General features: G+C 40.6%; 1 protein-coding gene across 1 annotated transcript; it reads left to right on the top strand.

Annotated features, from left to right (window-relative positions):
- The first annotated feature begins 103 nt into the window (after positions 1–103).
- SC5D (sterol-C5-desaturase) lies at positions 104–11,017 on the top strand. Its single transcript, XM_060605055.3, has 5 exons — positions 104–176; positions 5,950–6,167; positions 6,954–7,086; positions 9,002–9,102; positions 9,452–11,017. Exons 2-5 carry the CDS (start codon positions 5,958–5,960, stop codon positions 9,905–9,907), a joined length of 900 nt encoding a protein of 299 aa, XP_060461038.2. The 5' UTR covers positions 104–176; positions 5,950–5,957; the 3' UTR covers positions 9,908–11,017.
- Positions 11,018–21,771: the final 10,754 nt, after the last annotated feature.

Genomic DNA, 21,771 nt, shown 5'->3' with positions numbered 1-21,771 from the left:
TCGCGCGATCTGCCGTCATATCAGCTTATGCCGCCGGCCCCTGATTGGCTGGCGGCTCCAGCCGCTAGGAGCGTGTTCTGGCTACGCCCCTCCCTGCCCGGCCCGCTGGCTGAAGGCCGCTGGGCTCACTTTAGCCCAAGGCAACCTGCGACGTCGGCGGCGGTGTAACTCGGAAGGTAGGGATGTCCCCAGGGAAGGCGGCGGCGGCGGCGGCGGAATACCTCCGGAGAGGGTTGGGCGAGGAGAGGAAGGGAAGTGGAGGGAGAGAAATCCGCAGGATGGGTCCCAGGTGGGGAAGTTGGGAGCGCGCCAGACGCTTTCTTTCACGACCGGCTGCGGGGTGTCAGGCTCCGGGCGGGCGCCGGGGCTCCAGCGGTGACCCACGGCAGGGATTGGCAGGCAGCCGGGCATCCTGACAGCGTGCGCAGGCCGTGATGCGTCGAGTGCGGGCGCAGGGGGCGCTCGCTGGCGCTCGCTGGCGGGGATGCGGAGAGGGGCGACCGGAGACCTGCGGTGTCTGGGGGCTGTAGCCCGATCCGAGGACGTTTCGGGGCGCCGAGGAGGCCCGCACATGAAAGCAACACACACGGCGAGGGACGTGAGGAAAACAAGTTGGCTACTGCGGATCGCTCATCCCAGGGAAGTCTGTCCAGTGAACGCTAATGCTTTGCTTTGAGACAGACTTCCCTATGTTTTGGAGGGATTTTTCCCTTTTTTGTTTTTTAAAGGGGCAAAGAAATTAGGCTGTGACCTCCTGACAATTGCAGTGCAAACCCCAGTTACTGCAGCGTAATTAGGATGGAGGGACAACAGTCCGCGGTTTGTAAAGACTAAAAGGGAAGGGAAATAATGTATCGAGTTAGCGTCGCAAAAGGAAGAAATCCTGTCTCTTGGCATCCCAGTGTTATAGCAGAATAAATGTGGAGGTGGTGTAGATAGATAAAGTTCCAAATGTCAGTACGTAAAGTTTCCAAACTGGAAAGCTTGCGGTAGGCAGATATTTTTTAACCAAAACCTTCCAGCAGGTTACCTGTCTTTATATCACCGTTGGTGCGTGCGTGTGTATTTAGGTTTCTAATGATAAGCATCTAAAAAATAATAAGTACATGATCCTTGATCACTTACAGAATGCTTTCCCATTCATTATGTAATGTAATTAGCATGGAATACTCAGAATGCCGCATCCGTATGCGTATAACTTGAGAGATAATATAATGTAGAAGCTGGGAGAACAGACTCTAGACTATACATCCCAGTTGTTACTTGTTGCTTAAGTTATTTAAACACTCCTGCCCTCAGTTTCCCTTTCTCTAAAGTGAAGGTTACAGAATTATCTACCTCCTAGGATTGTGATAATTAAGCCAAGTGATACAGAAAAAATGTTTTTAAATAATACCTGATTCTCAACAAATGTTAGCCGTTACTGTCTATACTTTTAAAATAAAGCAAAAGTAAGAGTAGACTCAGATATTCTAAGCCTAATTGTGTTTTATTAAAAAACTGTGTTTTATTTTTATAAAGTTTCTTTGTTTCTGTAAATGTAAAATAGTACCAGCTTTGTTTCAGTCATGGGTAGTTAACTTAGGGTCTGTGAAGACCCTGACTTCAGTGGGGTATAAACCCCTTAAAATCATATGCAAAATTATGTGAATTTGTAGTCACTGAGAATTGTAAACATTAAGGAGCTGAAGAGTTGAGATAGTGATGAAGAGGCAGTGGAACTTGGTGCAAGTTTAAGAAGTTTGACTTTGTGGGGTGCCTGGGTGGCCCAGTCAGTTGAGCGTCCAACTCTTGACTTGGGCTCAGATCATGATCTCACAGTTCGTGGGTTTGAGCCCTGTATCAGGTTCTGCACTGCCATTGCGAAGCCTGCTTGGGATTCTCTCTGCTCCTCCCCTACTCCCGCTTGCTCTTTCTCTCTAAACAGCTAAACGTTAAAAAAAAAAAAAAAGAAAAAGAAAAAAAATAGAACTTGGACTTTGCAGCCAGACTGCATGTGTTTGAGTTCCAGCTCCAGCATTTGTTACTTGATGATCCCAAGCAGATTAACTAGTATTTCCTGTGCCCAGCTTCTTGATCCATAAGATAATACCAGTACCTAACTCATGGGGTTTCTTGAAAGGGTTAAATGAGCTAGTATTTACAGTGCCTAGTGTACAGTAAATATTGATACTAGATATTATCAGTTATTTTTCATTTCAAACCAAATGACCTCTTTCTCCCTTAGGTTAAAGTAATTTTGACTCAGCTTTGGCTCCCGTAACAGCAGTAATAATAGCTCCTGTTTCTTGAATAACTTCTCTGTGTCAGATAGTGCCAAGAGACTGGAAACTTAGTCCTTAAACCTTAAGAACAATTCTATAATGAAGATACGTTATCTCATTTTATAGATGTGGGTTTCAATGTAAACTTCCAAGTTGAATTGCAATTTTGAGATTATATTGTTACTGATTTCGAAAGATTTCTTTGTTAGACGTCAGAAAGTATGGCAACGTATTTAGGAATACTTAATTTCTACATTCAACAAATAAAATTAATTGAAGCCAAAATTCTAAAAACACTTAAAATAGGTTTCATTTCACAGTATCTAAACCGCCTCCCTTTCCGGCACTGGTTTGTCGTTGCAGCAATTATGCACAGGGAATGTACAGATGAACACAACTAGCATGGTCCTCAGATAAAAGCAAAACTGAAGTTAGGGACTGAGATCTTGTGAAAGTTATTACTCACGTCTGATATTGAAGGTTGATTAAAGTAGATTTTGGGTTACCGTTTGAATTGTTTTTGGCTGCACTGTACTTACTGTATTGTCTTAGGGCTACGGGACTCTATAGGTAACATGTAAACTCTTGTTTGGAAACTTAACCAACCTTTAGTGGTGTCACAATATCTAGTTGCTGGGTTGTTTTTAAATGTTTATGTTTCCTGGTATGACTTAGTGTACTTCCTTTGCTACATTATTTCCCTTAGCAGTCTCTACTCCTTATGGCTTCAGCTTCAACCAGTACAAGCTCACTGTTGAACTTCCGATTCATATTTGCATGTAATCTACTGCTTTATGTCTAAGAGTAAGCATAGAGTTAAAGCTTATTAGTCTATGCTAATTAGATTTAAGGCCCAAACTGACTCCATCATTCCTTACACGCCCTGCGTGTCCCAAATATATATATTTGTCCCTGCGGCACCAAATATAACAGCTCTCCCAGAATTCCCTCTTTTGATTATGATGACATCATCATCCACATGAGCCAGCTTAAATCTCATAGTCATCCTGCATTTCTCCCTCTTTCATATTCCAGTATTTAATTGGTTGTCACGCCCTGTGGGTCTTATGGGTTTTTTTGTTTTTTGTTTGTTTAAGCAGGCTCCACCCCCCAGTGCTGAGGCCAACATGGGGCTTGAACTCATGACCCTGGGATCAAGACCTGAGCTGAGATCAAGAGTCAGATGCTTAACCAGCTGAGCCACCCAGGCATCCCAAGCCCTGTGGGTTTTTTACTTGCTGAATCTCTGATGAATATGTGTGTTCTTAGAGCTGGGCCAGTCTATCACAGGAGCAACCAAATTAGTCTATCTCTGGCTCTGGCTCTTGCTCTATATTTTTCTCATCAATACTCATATTCCTAATGGAGTGGTTTCTATGAAGCACGGGTCTAATTATAATCTCTTCCCTGCTCAGAGACCTTTTGGTATCTCCCCGTCGTGTATGAGGGAAAGTTCGATTCCCTAGCAGGGCAGCAGAGCCCTTCACAGTCTGACACCACTTTCCTTTTATAAGGTTTATCCTCAAACATTTTTTTCCCCTCTGTTTCACCCGTCACGCTGTTTGGCACCCACCAGTGACACCCATTGAGTCACGAATGTAGCATGACTTTTTTCCATGCCTTTGCAAGTTGTTACTTTTATTTGAAATGCCTCTCTCTAAACTTTTCTTTCTGACAATGTCCTTTAACGCCTGAATCAGATGTGTGTATACCTTTGTTATAGCACTTGCATTGATGTAATTATTTCTAAAACTGCCTTATCTTAAAGATGGATTTTGACTGTATCTTTTCGATCTTTATAGGCTCATTATCTAGTGTAGAGCTTGATGCTTAATTGTTATTTGAATGAATTAACAGTGTATGATGAAGGAGGTATGTCAATATCTGGCATTTGGCATTAGTTAACTAAAACTAAGCACCGGGGTGGCTTGGTCAGTTAAGCATCCGACTCTTGATTTCAGCTCAGGTCACGATCTCACAGTTCGTGAGTTCGAGCCCCGCATCAGGCTCTCTCTGTGCCAACAATGCGGAACCTGCTCGGGATTCTCTCTCTCCCTCTCTCTCTGACCCTCCCCTGCTTGCTCTCTGTATCTCTCTCAAAATAAATAAAAATAAACTTAAAAAAAAAACTTTCCATGCCAAAGTGAGAAAAAAATGTTTGCAACGCCTATCACAGAAAAGGAGCTAAACACTCTTAATAAATAAGGACTTCTAGAATTTGATTTTAAGAAACTGACAATCAGTGGGAAAATGGGCAAGGGATAAAGACATAACTTCACAGAAAAAAATATAAATTATTCTAAATATGTGGAGTCATGTTCAACCTCACTCATAATAAGAAAAAGGTAAATATACACCGAGATATCATTTTTGTTGCTATCAGATTAGCAAACATCTTAAAGTTTGATGATATTGTCTGTTAAGGTTGTAGGGAAATAGGCACTGTGGCCTTGCAAAGTGGTACAGTTCCTGTGCAGAGCAATTGGGCAGTGTCTACCAGAGTGACCAATGCAGTTCATCTCTGTCCTAGCTTTTCTGCTTGTAGAAATTTACACAAAGTAGGGTTAATCGTTGTAGCATTGTTTTAAATCGCCTAAGATTAGAATCTATCCAAATCCTTATACGTGAGTTAGATAAACAGCAGCGAAGTCACACAAAGGAAACATATGTCCATAGTCCCTTAGCCACACTTTCAAAGTCCGAAAAGCCCTGAAAAACCAGAAGTTTTTTTTGTTTTTTAAAGGTGGGCACTCAAACTCATTTGGTGGCAAGGGCTTACTCCCACTGACTGAGGTGCCCATTTTGTGTTGGTGCACCTGTCAGGGGCCCCCACCCCTTGCAATTTGCTGGGACTGTTTTTGTTACTTTGGGTTTAATTGCATATGGCAACATCAAAAAAAAAAAAAAAAGAGGTAATGAAAGCCCATATGAATAACAGAATGAATGGAAGCACCTGTCATTGGTAATAGCACAGAACATGGAGTTATATATGGCAGGAACTTGTGCGTCGTGTGTCTGTGAGGCCTCCTGCTGAAGAAGACGGTGTGGGCACTACCACCATGGGACTTAAAGACTAGAAGAACAGATTGCCAAAGTTTTACACTGGTGGTGAGGACCAAGAGAGAACTAACGAAAACCAGGAAACCACCGCCCAGGACAGAAAACAAAGATCCTAACCATGTTCTGATTAAGTGGATGTGACAACAAGAACATAAATAAATGCCACCGATTGCTTCGTGGATCTTGAAACAAGCTGGAATATACTACTACTGAAGAAGAAGGTTAGTATTAAGAAGAGAGGAATCAAGTTTAGGGAGCAGGGTACTGAAAAATATCTGAAAGTATGGTGAAAATTACTCTGCCGGTCAGGAAACAGCTACACCTAACCCTGGTGAATTGGCTAAGGTAATACCCGATGGAAACGTGAGTGCTGAATACATTTGCAGTGGTGGTGGAATATTGTGGTAACATATTGTTAAATTGCTCTGCACAGGAACTGTATCACTTTGCAAGGCCATAGCAATGTAGGGTAGTGCCTGTTGCCCTACAACCTTACCGGCAGAGAATGTCCTCAAACGTCAGGACATTCGTTAAGCAGGAACTTGATATATAGTTTTTCTAAAAATGTTTCGCATTAAAAAATATCAACATGGGTAAATAATTGTTGCACATGCTTATCCTTCAGGGACTAAGATGGATCTTGTACTCAGTGCTGCAGATTATTATTTTTTTACGCCGTACATCTACCCAGCCTCGTGGCCCGAGGACGACATCTTCCGACAAACTATTAGTCTCCTAATTGTAACAAATCTTGGCGCTTATATCCTTTATTTCTTCTTTGCAACACTGAGCTATTATTTTGTCTTTGATCATTCATTAATGAAGCATCCACAGTTTTTAAAGGTAAGTGATTTTCTTACCTACTTTTTAACTGTTTTTACCGTAAAAATAATACGTATTTGTGTGTGAGATTTTCAGGTTAAACTGGTTATAACCATTAAGAAGAATTTCTGCAACCAGCATTAGATGGGTTAGATAGTTTTGGTAGGGCTAATCCCCTCTCTTAATGGAAACAAATAAATGAACCCAACTTCTTTTTTTTTTCTTTTTTAATTATAAGCCTGGTGTCTTGCTAGATATATAGAATTTCTTTGCTAACAGTGATGAATAAGTAAATGCACACATTTGTGTATTTGCTTTAATGTTTGACTTTCGCAAACTGAAGTATGTTTTCACTATGTGTGTGTGTGTGTATATATATATGTATATATATCTTTTGACACGATAGGAGATTGTAAATTTATTTACAATCATTTTCTATTTCAGTTATTTATATTTATCAGTTCCTCCAAGGACTAAAAAAAGAAAAAATCAAGAGAGGTTTGGGGATGGAAGTTATTTATGAAAGAAAGGCTCATTTTATAAATAGACGTGTAGAATGCGGATTTTGTGAGAAAAAGAGTAAGATCAAGAATTCAAGGTACTTAGCGTATTTGCTTTTTAAAAAAGAAGTGTCTTTCTTACACATGCATTCCCACGTATTAACATTTTAACGGAAACAGTTTAGCAGTAAGCTCCTTCACATAAAAGAGGTTGAAAAATCCATTCCAAGACAATTTCATCAATTTCATGCTGGTTTTGTTTAACATAGACTTTGTGGTTTTTAAGTATTGGAAATTTCGTTTTCAGAATCAAGTCTATAGAGAGATTACGTTTACTGTGCAGTCATTGCCGTGGATTAGTATTCCCACTGTTGCATTGTTCCTGCTAGAGTTGAGAGGTTACAGCAAATTATATGATGACATAGGAGAGTTTCCAAGTGGTAAGTAAATAATATGAACATGAGGCACAGAGTGGTTTCTCTCAAGAACCAAATCTGCCTCTTTTTCTTCTTTTAAAATAATTACAGATTGTGGGGTTTGTTTTTTTTTTTTTTCAGTTAAAAATTTTTGATGTTGGTTAAATTTTTTTTAATGTTTATTTATTTTGAGAAAAAGAGACAGAGTGCAAGCAGGGGAGGGGCAGAGAGAGGGGGAGACACAGAATCCAAAGCAGGCTCCAGGCTCTGAGCTGTCAGCGCAGAGCCCGATGTGGGCTCAATCCCATGACCCCGGGATGATGATCTGAGCCAAAATCAAGAGCTGGACGCTCAACCACCTGAGCCCCCCAGGCTCCCCATTTAATTGTTTTTAATGCTTTGTTTTTATGCATTCATGTCTTGCCACATAATGCACATTTCCTAATCTATCAATTTTAATCTATCAATTAATCAATTAATCAATTTCCTAATCTATCAATTTTGTGGATGGAATTATGCTTAGGGGAAGATGGATAGATCAGAGATAGAGCTTTGCATTCATTTACTATTCTCATTATTGAATTCAGACTCCCTCAAAAGCTCAAATAGTACATAATTGTAGAAAATCAGAAAATACAGATTTTAAATCCATTGTCCTGCTACCTAGAAACTACCTCTTTTGACATACATCCTCCAGTTTTCTATGCATGTATACTTCATCATTTATGCTACAAAAATGAAAGCCTACTACACATACTGGTTTGGACTTTGCTTTTTTTTCTTAGTAGTGTATATATATATGGCCATCTTTTCACTCAGTAAATATTGACCTTATATAGTGTATGAATTACAGTATCACATTATGTACATATCCATAGTTTATTTAAATGATCCCCAATTTTTAGGCCTTTAGATTATTCCTTTTTTTCTCTTGTAGCCAGTCCTGCAATGACTAAATTTTTGTGAAATTCTGAAATTACTTAATGAAGAGACATTTCTGGTGTCTAGTATTAGAAAGCGAGAATAGCAGTTAACATTTATCGAGTGTTAATATGTACCAGCTACTTCTAAGCTTTCCACACGTATCAATCCATTTTATTCTGTATCAGTTCTACGACATAGGTCCTGTTATCACGTTCCTCTTATGGGTGAGTAAATTAATGTACAGAGAGTGTCAGTAACTTGCCCATTCAGCAAATAAGTGGTCATTCAGCAAATAAGTGGTCTATCTGGGACTGGCCCTCAGGCTCGCTTGCACCCGCACAGCTGCTGTCCAAGTAAGAGGTTAGATATTTAAAAGAAGGAACAAGAATTATACAGTAGGGCGATGCATTGACTAGGCCTTGAAAAGTGGATAGGACTCTGAGTAAATATAAAAGGAGAAAGTGCATTCTAGGTACATGGGACAGAATGAGTCAAGGTACAGAGGTGAGACTTTCAAGATGTTTGGAGGACACTGAGTAAACCAGCCCGGTCAGTACAGGAATGGATCAGGCAGGAAAGATCAGAAAAAGTTGGGTTGTGGAGGAAATGCTAGGTTTTAGGTATTTAGTGGGAAATGAAGTTCTAAGCAGGAAAATAGTACGTAAAGATATGTTTTATGAGGATTAAGATGGAGGAAAAATAAACAGTGTTATTTATGCCCAGAGATTTAAATAAGAAAGATGCCTTAAGCATATGTTTTTTTCTGTCTCACAAATGTCTTCATAGTTTAATATTTGAGGTGGGGGCACTTTAAGGTTTTATGCGAGGCAAATGAGGAAATGAGCAGATACCAGAGAGATTAGGAAGATTAATTTATAATGTATTGAATTAGCCAAAACAGTTGATAGTGTTAGGTCTAGGATCACATTTGGTCCACTGAGATGGACAAGTACAAAGTAAATTCTGATCCTGGAAGCCGGATCTTGGTTCTGATCTATCGCGTTATCTCTTCTAGGCTGGTTTCGGCTCATCATTAGTATACTGTCCTTCCTCTTTTTCACTGACATGCTGATCTACTGGATTCACAGAGGCCTTCACCATAGACTTGTGTATAAGGTAGAGTGATATTCAGGGGAAAGAGAAAAACCACATCCATTTCAGCAGTGTATGGTTACGAATTCTGTTTTCTGTTTCCCAGAATTTCCTGTAACTTACTAAATACCTAAGTAGCCACAGCATGACAGATACCAGGTTCATTTTGCTTGTGTTCTTTATGGGTCTGGAGGGGCTATGTTAAAATGTTACTGTTTCAGGTAAAGGAGGGCATTTTATAACATGAGTGATTTTGCTGAATTTATAGAGATTTTTTAGTTAGGTCGTTGGAAATGACATGCTCATGACATGGGCGTGGAAAGCTCGGGTGAAAAGTGCCAGTGGTTATTAACTGTGTTCTTTCCTTCTGTAGCGCATACACAAACCTCATCATCTCTGGAAGATTCCTACTCCATTTGCAAGTCATGCTTTTCACCCTGTGGATGGCTTCCTTCAGAGTCTACCTTACCATATATACCCTTTTATCTTTCCACTACACAAGGTGGTTTACTTAGGCTTGTACATCCTGGTCAATATCTGGACGATTTCCATTCATGATGGTGATTTCCGTGTGCCCCACATTTTAAGGCCATTTATTAATGGCTCAGCCCATCATACAGACCACCACATGTTCTTTGACTATAACTATGGACAGTATTTCACCTTGTGGGATAGAATTGGAGGCTCATTCAAAAATCCTTCCTCCTTTGAAGGGAAGGGACCACTTAGTTACGTGAAGAAGATGACAGAAGAAAAGTGGAACAGCCACGCAGAAAACGGTTGTAAAAATGAAAAATTATTCAGTGGAGAGCTTACAAAGACTGAGTAGTAGATTTTTGCCCTGTTACTGAATACGACAAAATATTTTTAGTTAAGGAAAAATAATCTACATACATACAACCAAGAGACATAGCAAGTAAATGGTATTTGAAAGTCCGCGTTGTGGGTTCTGCTCATCATGATGGTAGGTCAAGGAAAGATGCTGTCTGTGAACACCAAGATTTTCAACCTCGTGCTTACAATACTAAGTGTTGGTCTAAAGGGCAAGTTATGTCTTTCTAGCCAGCATATCTATAATTTGTATAGCCTCAATGGTTTTTGTAAGGATAGAGAATAAATTATCGAGGGGACTAGGTTATGTCCTTCTGCCTTAATCCACCCATACTGATTAAGAAAAATATGTTATGCTTGATAATACCAACACTAAGCATCATAACAAAGAAATACTAATAGGAATAGGGTTCTATATTTCAGGAATGGTTAAGTCTTCGGTGTTGGTATGGTAATGACTACCCATAGTGTTTGTTCAAGTGGACACATCAGTGTGAAAAAAAACCCTGATAAAACATTAGCAGCCAAGTAAATGACCTAATTAATAGCAGGTATAAGAAGATTATCATCTTCCTACATGTAGGAAGCTTCTCTGTAGACATTGTCAAATAATTGCATTTTACTGATGAAAACATAAACTAGAATTTTTAAGAAAATATTCGTGCTACCATGATTTAATCCAAACCTGGGACTATTTTAAGATTTTGATGGTTATTGTTTTAAACCGTTGTTTAATAAGTATTATGTGAACCTGAGTATATTTAGAAAGGGAAATTTGATGCCCAAGTAATATATTTGACATTACTGCTTTTTTAATTAAAAGGATGCACTGCACTTTTGATATGTTTCAAAGTTACAATCCTGTAATTTCCTATGAAAGGAAGTAATTGCCAAAAATGTAGGCCTATCACTGAAGATTAGCTTTGAAATCTTATTTCCTCTCCTCTCCCTTCACTTTCCCCCACATTCTGTGCAAGAAGATTTAACAAATACTTTCGTAAAGAAATGTTATGTGTTGTAACAAATATGTTGGAAAACATGATTTGGAAAGGCATTCTATAAGCTATTTATGTAAAATCAATAAAAGTTGATTATCACTATTATTAAACTGTATCAGTTAAATATTGTAACCGCACAAAGTATTCTTTGTACAAATTTTGTGTCAACTTGAAACCACAGACATGATGTGGATTGTTGAAACTTTTAAATGTTCCCAAATGCTCCACGTCAAGAGAGAAAGAAGGGGGTAGCACATTCTTTTTATATTCACATTCTTACTAGACGTGAGTGTTTTAGCAAGAGACCCGTCGTAAAACTTCATGCTTGGTGTCCTGAAGAAAGTATTTTTTTCTGAGTTACTGTTGACAGCGTCCTACTACTTAAACACACTAGCGTTCCAGCCGGTGTTTTGTAACTGACAAATGCAGACAAGTGATGTTCACTAACCCCCCCTGGCTCCAGTGCTCCACTTGGACCCCCCAGAATTAGGAAATTAAGTAAACTTTGTTTCCTCTGATAATGACGGCTAATATTCAAGTTTTCTATTTCTGTTTCAGTTTTGGTAGTTTATCTGTCTCTAGGAATTTACCCGTTTCTTCCAGGTTGTCCAATTTGTTGGCATATCGTTTTTCATAATATTTTCTTGTAATAGTTTGTATTTCTGTGGTGTTGGTTGTTAGTTCTCTTCTCTCATTGGTGATTTTATTGATTTGGGTCCTCCCTCTTTTCTTTTGGGTAAGTCTGGCTACACGTTTATCAATTTTACTAACTTTTTTCTCAGAACGTGCCCCTGGTTTCACTGATCTGTTCTGTCGTTTTTTTTAGTTTCTATATCATTTATTTCTGCTCTAATCTTTATTATTTTCTTCATTCTGCTGGTGTTAGACTTTGTTGTTCTTTTTCTAGCTTCTTTACGTGTAAGGGTAGGTGGTTTATTTGAGATTTTTTTTTTTGCTTCTGAGGGTAGGCCTGTATCGCTGTATAGTTCCCTCTTAGGATCGCTTTTGCTGCATCCCAAAAGTTTTGGACTCTTGTGGATGACAGCTAGCGTTTATTGAGTTTCACTCCTGATCAGGCACTATTACAAGTCCTTGACATGAGGAAATTGGAATGCAGTTGTATGACTTTTCCAAGGTTATTTCTCTCATGTAAAGCCCAGTGTGGATGTTTCTGGTCAGTGGGCAGCTCTCCCCAGTCATTCTGAGACCCAGGCTCCTTCCATCTTGGGGCTACCTATCTCTAGTTTACAGTCTTGCTTGTTGAAGAAGCCCACAGAGGAAGTGGGAAAGGTACCCATGGAAAATGTTTGTGGGCCAGGCCTAAAAGTCATGCATATCCCTTGCCATGTTCCTTTGGACAGAACTTAGTTGTATGGCCAATCACACTGAAAGAGATTCTGGAAAATGTGTCCAATTGTGCCTGGAAGGATGGGGCAACTGCTTTCTGGAACAGCTAGCCGTTTGCCATGCGCACATAATTTATTCTTTTCGGGGGTCCCAGTAAAAGGCATTGAAGTGATGAATGAGCCCCCAGAGTATTTTAAGTTATCCATCCACTGGATGTCTTTATGCCCTTAATTAACTGTGTGTTAGTTTCCTCTAGGTTCTTACTACTGTGTCGCTAATAGAAAAGAAAGGACAGAATTTGTAGGGAGAGGAAAGCTTCCCAAAAACGTTAGTAATAATCAAGCTGGTCTGTACTCTCCCATCTTTTTTTTTTTTCTTTTTTTCCACCTTTTTAAAAAAATTCTAATCTTATTAAGCAGAATGATGTTTAGTAGTCTGCCATTACTTTCTACACTACTACTGCATTGGCCAGTCTCCATCAAGTGAAAGGTTTTCCCCCTTGACTTTGAAACCTTTTGTAGTTAAAGAGCCGAAAGGGACAGTCAACATTTTCCACTTTTATGATAGAAATTGGGAAATGGATGGAGGTGGTACAAGAACACATTTCAAAAACCCAGAGACTTTTATTAGGTGCTGTCCCTGTTCTTTGGTGTCTCTGTTTCTTTGTCTCTCTGTCTCTCTGTGCTGTGAATTTCCTACTTCTCATTTCTCTGTCCCATGTTTCTTTCTCTTCCCATCTTAAAAGAAGTCAGGGACAGATCTGGCAAAGAATTATGAGTTCAGGTTTTGATACATGGGGTCTGCAGTGCTAGCAGATTATTTAAATAGGGATGATGTCTGGGAGGAAGAAGGAAAGTAGGAAGACCAATCAGAACAAAGATTTGAGATTAATTCAGAGAAGAAAAAGTTTAAGGCCATGGGATTGCCAAGAGAGCATGAAAAAAGCTACCCAAAGAAACAAACCAACTTAAGGGATAAAGAACTTCCTTTCCTTGTCTTCCCAACTTCTTCAGTGTCAAAAACCTTGACTGGCAGTCTTCTATCAGCAGTTACTGCTTTCTGTCCTGTATCGTTGTTAAGTGCACCCAATTTATTCTAGACCCCAGAATCCTTCAAAGTAGAGACCGGGTGTGAATCATTACTGTATTAAACTATGTGCCCTTGAAAGACATGGTTGAGGTTAGGGGCACCTGGGTGGCTCAGTCAAACATCTGACTTCGGCTCCGGTCATGATCTCACGGTCTGTGAATTTGAGCCCTGTGTCAGGCTTTGTGCCAACAGCCCCCGTCTCCCCCTCCAAAATATGGTTGAGGTTTGATAAATACTTTGCTGAATGAATTAATGAAGTGGTGGAAATGCCCGGAATTCCCTTCAATAAACATTTAAGGAACCCCTACCAGGGGTCACACACTGCACCAGATGCTGCAAATATTTATGCTGTAGATTTTTTTTTTTTTTTTTTAGCGTTTATTTTTGAGACCGAGAGAGACAGAGCATGAACAGGGAAGGGTCAGAGAGAGGGAGACACAGAACCTGAAACAGGCTCCAGGCTCTGAGCTGTCAGCACAGAGCCCAACGCGGGGCTCGAACTCACAGACCGCGAAATCATGACCTGAGCCGAAGTCGGCCGCTTAACCCACTGAGCCACCCAGGCACCCGAATGCTGTAGATTCTTAAGCACTGTCTTTTTAGCCAACAATTCAGGTCTTATTCATTAGCTGACCTTTGCTGAGTGCCTGGGAGGAGCCAAAGGGAAAGTAAAGAGGATTCAGATGGGTCCTAATCAAGGACGGACTGTCCTTTTTTTTTTTTTTTTTTTTTTCTTTCCACTCAAAGTTCCCTAGGAATGAAGGAACAAAACTTGCCAGTACCCTGGATTCTGACCATATAGGAATCAGTAGTAAGAGAACCGATCAGGGAGTTGAATGCGTCCGCGAGGAGTTACTACATAACAGTGTTCTGGATACAAAAAAAAAAAAAAAAAGATCTTCAAAATTATTGGTTGATTACACCAAGAAATGACGAACCTGGGAGGACAATCTATAACTTCAGCTGGAGTATAATTCACCTCAGAGGAATTACAGACACTAATTGCTTTAGAGTTAAATAGTTTTGAGTCCTGGCTCTGCCCCTTGCAAATTGCATGACCTTGGTTTCTCTATCTGCAAACTGATGAAAATACTGCCTACCTAATAAGATTAAACGGGTTAGAAACACTCAATTAAATGTCAACAGAGGCTATAATTCATGTAAATTGTGAGTCTCTGCTTTCTAGGTTCAATGATTATTGTCATTACACCTAGGATAGCCCCTCAATGGAAATCAACTACTGGGAGAAAAAAAACGCCCCTGGGTGCTTTGGCCTTAACATGGGAGGGTGAAAGACATGGGGTGAACAAGAAATAGGGAGCACAGAGGAAAATCGTAAGAAAAGCCAAAGTTAACACATATACTGTAAATTTTCTTTGTAACAATTGTAAGATATCTAAATTATTTGTTGCTAAATAATTTTATTTTCAAAATGCATTGCTGGGGCACCTGGGTGACTCAGTCAGTTAAGCGTCTGACTCTTGGTTTCAGCTCAGGTCATGATCTCACCGTTCGTGGGGTCAGGCTCTGAGCTTACAGTACAGAGCCTACTTGGAATTCTATGTCTCTGTCTCTCTGCCCTTCCCCCCGCCACTAAAATAAATAAATAAATAAATAAACTTCAAAAAAATAAAATATTTGTACTATAGACTTTCATCCACTCCTTATATCATTTTATCTATTTTAAAATTATAATTTTACACACTAAGCCATTTCCTTGTATGAAAATGTGGCCTCCTGACATGTTCTACCAAACAAACAAATAGGAACCTGGACACTTAGCACACATTCCGATATTTGAGAGCACTTGCTGTGGTGAGTTTTGTCCGGTGCTTCATCAAGATTTTTTTCTTTTAATTAACTTAATGGAGGTATCATTTAAATACAGTAAAAAGTACTCATTGTATGGTTCAATGAGCTTTTACAAATACGTACACCATCCAAGCAGCACCCAGTTAAGATCTAGAACATTTTCAGGGTGCCTGGGTGGTGTAGTCAGTTAAGCGTCCCACTCTTGATCTCAGCTCAAGTCATGATCTCACGGGTTTGTGAGTTCAAGCCCTGCATCAGGCTGTGCGCTGATGCCGTGGACCCTGTCTCTCTTTCTCTCTGCCCCTCCCCCACTTGTTCTCTTTCTCTCTCTCAAATAAACTTTAAAAATATTAAAATTAAAAAAAAAAAAGATACAGAACATTTTCTTTACCAGAAAAAAATTGATCTTCCTTCACAATCTCTCCACATCCCTTAGGTAACCACCAATCCACTTTCTGTTACTGGAGATGAATTTTGCTTGTTCTAGAATTTCTTACAGATTGAATCAGTATGTACTCTTGTGTCTAGTTTTTTTAGCTTACATGTTTTGAAATTCAGGCCATTGCATAGTCTGTAGTTTGTTCCTTTTTATCTCTGTTCCATTGCGGTATATTACAATTTGTTTATCTGTGTGTCTACTGATGGATTTCTGGTCTATTTCTAGGTGAGGTTATTATGAATAAAGCCGCTACAAACAAATGTACAAGTCTTTGTATGGATCTATGTTTCCGTTTCTTTCTGGTAAATACCTGTTCATATAATGCCTCAGTACCAGGGTAGATATGTGTTTAATTTTACAAGAAACGATCAAACTCTTCTCCAAAGTGATTGTACCATTTTACATTCTGACTACAAATGATGAGAATTCCATTTCCTCCACATCCTCACAAACAGTATTGTCAGTCCTTATTTTTAGCCATGCTAGTGGTGTGGAGTAGTGTCTCATTGTACTTGATTTGTATTTTCCTATGACTAATTATGTTAAACACGTTTTTTTCTCATGCTTTTTGGCTGTTTTACACTTCTGAAGTATCTGTTCAAGTCGTTTGGCCACATTTTAGATCAAGTTGTTTTTCTATTATTGATTTATAATAATTTTTATGTATTGGCACAAATCCTTTGTCAGATATATGTGTTACAAATGTTTACTCCCATCTGTAGCTTGCCTTTTCATTTCCTTAATTGTATTTTTAAAGTCAAAAACAGGAAAGTTATTTAATTTTGATTAAGACCAATTTATCAATTTACATCTTTGATAATTATTGCATCTTATGTCCCATTTAAGAAGTCTTTGCCTATCTCAAAGCAAGCTCGGACTTCTTTTTGTGGGAAGATTTTTGATAATGCATTCAGATTCGTAATAGATAGAAGACTTTTCATATTTTTATTTCTCCATTTGTCAGTTTTGATACACTGGTTTTTAAGAAATTTGTTTATTTCGTTTTAAGTTTTCAGATTTTTTGCCATAAAGTTGTAACATTCCCCTATTACACTTTTATTTTTTTTAATGTTTATTTATTTTTGAGCAGGGGGCGGGGCAGAGAGTGGAAGACTTAGGATCTGAAGCAGGCTACACAAGGACAGTAGAGAGCCCGATTCGGGGCTTGAACTCATGACCCAAGAGATCGTGGCCTGAGCCACCCAAGCGCCCCTCCCTCTTACACATTCAACGCTTACAGGATCTGTAGTGATGTTTCCTTTTTTTTTTTTTTTTTTTTGAGTTTAGAAGATCTTTTTTTTGATGTTCCTTTTTAAAATTCCTGATACTGATCATTTGTTTTCTTCCTTGATCAGTAGAGCTGAGCGAATATACATTTAGTTGATCTTTTTTAAAAATCTACTTTTCGCCCTGTTGATTTTTCTCCATTGCTTGTCTTCGGTTTTGTTACTTTCTGCCTCTTTTTCCTTTTATTTTTTTGGGGTTACATTGATCTCTCTGTCTCTCTCCCTTTCTCCCTTTCTATGTCTTCTCTTTAACTTCTCAAGACAGAAGCTCAGATCAGTGATTTTTTTTTTTTTTCCTTTATAAATATAAGCATTTAAAGCCACCGAATTTCCTGTAAGGTCTGCGGTGACTGCATGCCACACATTGTGATATGCTGTGTCTTCATTGCTATTGAGTTGCAAGTATTTTCTATTTTTCAGAGCGATCTCTTCTGTGACCAGTGGTACGATGGCCTTGTACTGGGTCAGCTTAGCAGAGCCAGAATGGTGTTTCCCGAAATTACTCTCCTACACGCTTGTGGGTTAGCACGGCTGCCCAAGTCGTTTTGTGTCAGATTTAGAAGGTGGAAATGGAGCGGCAACCACGTTACTTTTCACGCTTGGAAAGATGAGGCGGTCTGGGAATCACTGTTGCCGATTCAGTCATGTTGTAACTTCGCAGTTGGCTCGCCTGGTCGGCCCAACGCAGCATCCGGGCCTGCGGCAGCCGTGACTCCGCTCTGCTCCCCTTCGGCTTCTCCCAGTTCTGGGCCTGATGTGTGTTTAAGCCTCTGCCGCCCTCCATCTCAAAGGGGTGGTGAGGGGTTGACAAAGGCACCGGTCCACCGTCCTGAGTTGCACAGTCTCCCAAGTGCTAGTCCGTCCTCGTCGCCCCCTCGTGCCCACCTCACATTTGCCTTTCCTTCCTGACTTCCTCCTCCACAGACTTCAGATCCCAACACCAGCCAGAAACGATCACCTCCTATGAACTGTAAGCAGCCTTCACAGTTAGCTGTGGTCAAATCCTCGCTTCTCTGATGGAACGCTGATAAAGAACCTGCCACTGAAAGTGATCCCAGGGGTCAGAATCTTAAGAATCAGACCTCTGTTGGGGCACCTGGGGGGGCTCAGTCGGTTGAGCATCCGACTTCAGTTCAGGTCATGATCTCACAGTTCATGGGTTGGAGCCCTGAGTCAGGCTCTGTGCTGACAGCTCGGAGCCTGGAGCCTGTCTCAGATTCTGTGTCTCCCTCTCTCTCTGCCCCTCCCCCGCTAACACTCTGTGTCTCTCTCTCTCTCAAAAATAAATAAACATTGGGGCACCTGGGTGGCTCAGTCAGTTGGGCGTCCGACTTCGGCTCAGGTCATGATCTCGCGGTCCGTGAGTTCGAGCCGCGCGTCGGGCTCTGGGCTGATGGCTCAGAGCCTGGAGCCTGCTTCCGATTCTGTGTCTTCCTCTCTCTCTACCCCTCCCCCATTCATGCTCTGTCTCTCTCTGTCCCAAAAAATAAATAAACGTTAAAAAAAAAAATTTTTTTTTTTAATAAATAAATAAATAAACATTAAACACAATTTTTTTTTTAAAGAATCAGATCTCTGCAGACTTTTCAAGTCACTATGTTTGGATACCTGAAACTAGCATAACATTGTGTATTTCAATTAAAAAATTTAAAAAACAATCAGTTCTCTGAACTGGTCTTGTGTTATCTGCAAGCGGTTCTCTGATTCAGTTAAGCTTTAAAGTCATTAGTGACCCTGTTTCCAAAATTAAAGGGGACGTTGGAAGTCCGTGATCTTGCAATAGCAAAACAGTTACTTAAATAATCACTTGGAGACACCCGTAATCAAGTGCGTGTGGAAGACAAGGCGTGGGAGGAACAAGTGTTTGAGGCGTAGAACATTCTAGTGGAAACGGAGTGTAAGGAGCTTATGCAGAGCTTCTAAGTGTGCTGAGAAACTTAGACAAAGGTGATGAGTTTATGACTTTAAATTCCCAGTTCAGCACCCAACTAAGGAGCCCAAATGCCCTAAATGAGAATTGCCCTAAATGAGAATATGATTGCTCTAAAATAAACTCTTACCTCTGCAGTTGTAGAGCCAAATTTCTGAAAGCCACGTCAAAGTTTCATTGTGCTGGCAGCAAATTAAATTCCTGATCTTATTGACTTTTATATGTTAAAGGTATGGCATTGATGGGGAACGAATAGGACTCTGAAAATGAGATAAAGGTATTAAAGGAATTCTGCACCCCAACTCCAGTGTGTGTGTGTGTGTGTGTGTTGGGGAGGGAGGGATTCATACCACCAAGCAATTCTCTGACCCCAGCTGGGTGAACTGCCTTTCAACTCCACTCTGACTCTACTCAGAGATCCCATCAGATTTCACAGGGTGAGGGCTCAGTCCCACAAGACTGGCCACTTCAGAGGCCAGTTGTTACCTGTACTTGCTTCTGACCCACAGGCTATAACCCAGAGGTTTTCACAACCGCCTCCTTGAGTTTGAATAATTTGCTGGAGTGGCTCACAGAACTCAGGGAACCTGTTTACTCACTAGATTACTGGCTTATTACAGAGGATATTAAAGGATACGAATCAGCAGCCGGGTGGAGACTGACATAGGGTGGGGTCCTGAACAAAGGAGCTTCCCTCCTTGTGGAGTCCAGGGCTTGGCCTGGTGCCACGCGCAGAAAGGTTCCAGTTCCCAAACCTATACACTCTGAAACCCTCCCCCCCCCCCTTTTTTTTTTATGGAGGCTTCATTACAGAGGCATGATTGATGAAGTCATTGGCCATTCGTGATTGATTCAACCTCCAGTCCCTCACCCCTCCCAGGAAATAAGAGGACTGAAAATTCTATCCCTCATGGTTGTCTCTCCTGGCAATCAGTCCCCATCCTTCAGTGTGGTCCAAAAGTTAGCCCATTAACATAACAAATGACACTTTTATTACTCTCCTCACTTAAGAAATTCCAAGAGTTTTAGGAGCTGTGTGTGCCAGAAACTGGATGAAGACCAAATATATATATTTTTATTATAAATCACAATATCACAGGTAGATAGGCAGATTTGATGCAACTAGGGACCTTGAGCCCATAAATTCTACTGAGCCTCCTCAGGCAGTAGAAGAGAAAATTGTGTAGTAGGCAAAGTATTGTGACAGCACTATTTAGCAGAAAGATATATGGCATAAAGGTAATATGCATTCAGATACTGGTTCTGAGCTTATATAGTTTCTTCTATTGATAGGGAAAAATCTGTTATAAGATGGCTGACAGGACTGATGGGGGATTCCGGTTCCTGCCCGAAGACCCCCCTTCCGGGTTTTTCTTCCTACCCAAAAGACTTGCCACACTCCAAAAGACTATAAATTGTCCCCACTGCTGACGCTCTGGGCTCAGACCTCTGGAGAATGATCTCCTCTGCACCCACCTGTGTAAAATAAATCTCTTGCCTTCCAAGATCTCCCAGTGGAGAGCCACCCAGGCGCCCCAAATAATATTTTGTGTAATACCTTGTGCAGAGCCCATTACATGCATTATCTTATTTAATCTTTCCCAAAAACCTATGAGGCACATTCTATACTTTACATATGAAGAAATTTGAGACTGGGAAGGTGAATCTGTGCAAAATCACAGAGCAAACTTATGGGGAAGTCAGGATTTGAACTCAGGATTTAAACGTAGGTCTGTTTAGGGGCACCTGGGTGACTCAGTCAGTTGAGCGTCCAACTTCGGCTCAGGTCATGATCTCGCAGTTCGTGAGTTCAAGCCCCACATCAGGCTCTGTGCTGACAGCTCAGAGCCTGGAGCCTGCTTCAGATTCTGTGTCTCCCTCTCTCTCTGCCCCTTCCCCGCTCATACTCTGTCTCTCTCTGTCTCTAAAAAAATGAATAAACGTTAAAAACAATTTCAAACGTAGTTCTGTTTCGATTCACAACCTTTGGTTATGCACTAGGATAACACTGCTGTAATGTAAAGATAAACTGACTTAACCCTTACAGAGTACCTAGATCAAAGGGCCTCATGGTTAGCACTCAGTAATTGTTATTATTCATTCTACACCAGCTAACCAAAGCCCTTTTACTTCCCTTCAACTCTCGCTCCTATCACCGTCTTTCTCTAGGTTAAAGCCCTGTGATTAATTCATTCACAGGGGTGAATGATTAACATCGTAACCCTTCTTCTAGAACCTTTTATGCAATTGCAAAATGTCAGACCTGTGGAGGACACTAAGGATCATGAGTTCAACCCTTTATTTATAGAAGGAACAAGTCCAAAGAGATACGCGGAATTAGTCAGCGTCACATTGTGAGTTTGTAGGCCGGATGGTAACTCTTGTGGAGAAGGTTAAGAGAAAAACAAACTAAAGCAGGTGTTCAAATTCCCTCTAAAGCAACTATGCTAATGATATCACGTAGGGCAGCTCCCACTGTAAACTTTTTTGAGGGGCCGGCGTTGCAGAAAAAGTAGTCTCTCTCGATGAGCGTAAAATCACTTAGTGGGTAGTTGTGGGTAATCCTTGCAGATCCTACTGTTCGAAGTACCACCCTGTAGGAAATTGAGGAATCTGTTTATCAGACTTTTGGATTAAGAGCTGGCGTGGGACGTTCCCACTCCCTTTGAGAAGCCAAGCTTCCAGCTCCTTGAGTAGTCATTAGAAATTCGGTGCCTATGGACAGAGAAAGGCTTATGTTAGACTCAATCTTAGACTTTAGTTAGCACCCAGAACGAGGGCTCAAAGTGATAGGGAAATGTTTCCTCGCTTCCTCTTCCTCCGTCTGTTCAGTAATTCACACCTGAAGCCACTAGGTGGCTGTCAAACAAGGACGACTCCCTCTCAGTGACAGTCTGGCGCAGGAGCTGGACCCCTCGCAGGCTGAGGGAGGCTTTGGGCTTCATGCGACGTTCGGTATAT

The sequence above is a fragment of the Panthera onca genome, chromosome D1, assembly GCF_046562875.1.
Source record: "Panthera onca isolate mPanOnc1 chromosome D1, mPanOnc1 haplotype 2, whole genome shotgun sequence".
NCBI lineage: Eukaryota > Metazoa > Chordata > Mammalia > Carnivora > Felidae > Panthera > Panthera onca.
The sequence above is the reverse complement of the archived record's forward strand: the minus strand, read 5'-3'. Positions and strand labels throughout refer to the sequence as shown.

Coding starts and splice junctions, on each gene's coding strand:
- SC5D (XM_060605055.3), top strand. CDS start 5,958: ATGGATCTTGTACTCAGTGCTGCAGATTATTATTTTTTTACGCCGTAC. Junction 6,168..6,953: donor AGCATCCACAGTTTTTAAAG/GTAAGTGATTTT, acceptor TTTCGTTTTCAG/AATCAAGTCTATAGAGAGAT. Junction 9,103..9,451: donor ACCATAGACTTGTGTATAAG/GTAGAGTGATAT, acceptor TTCCTTCTGTAG/CGCATACACAAACCTCATCA.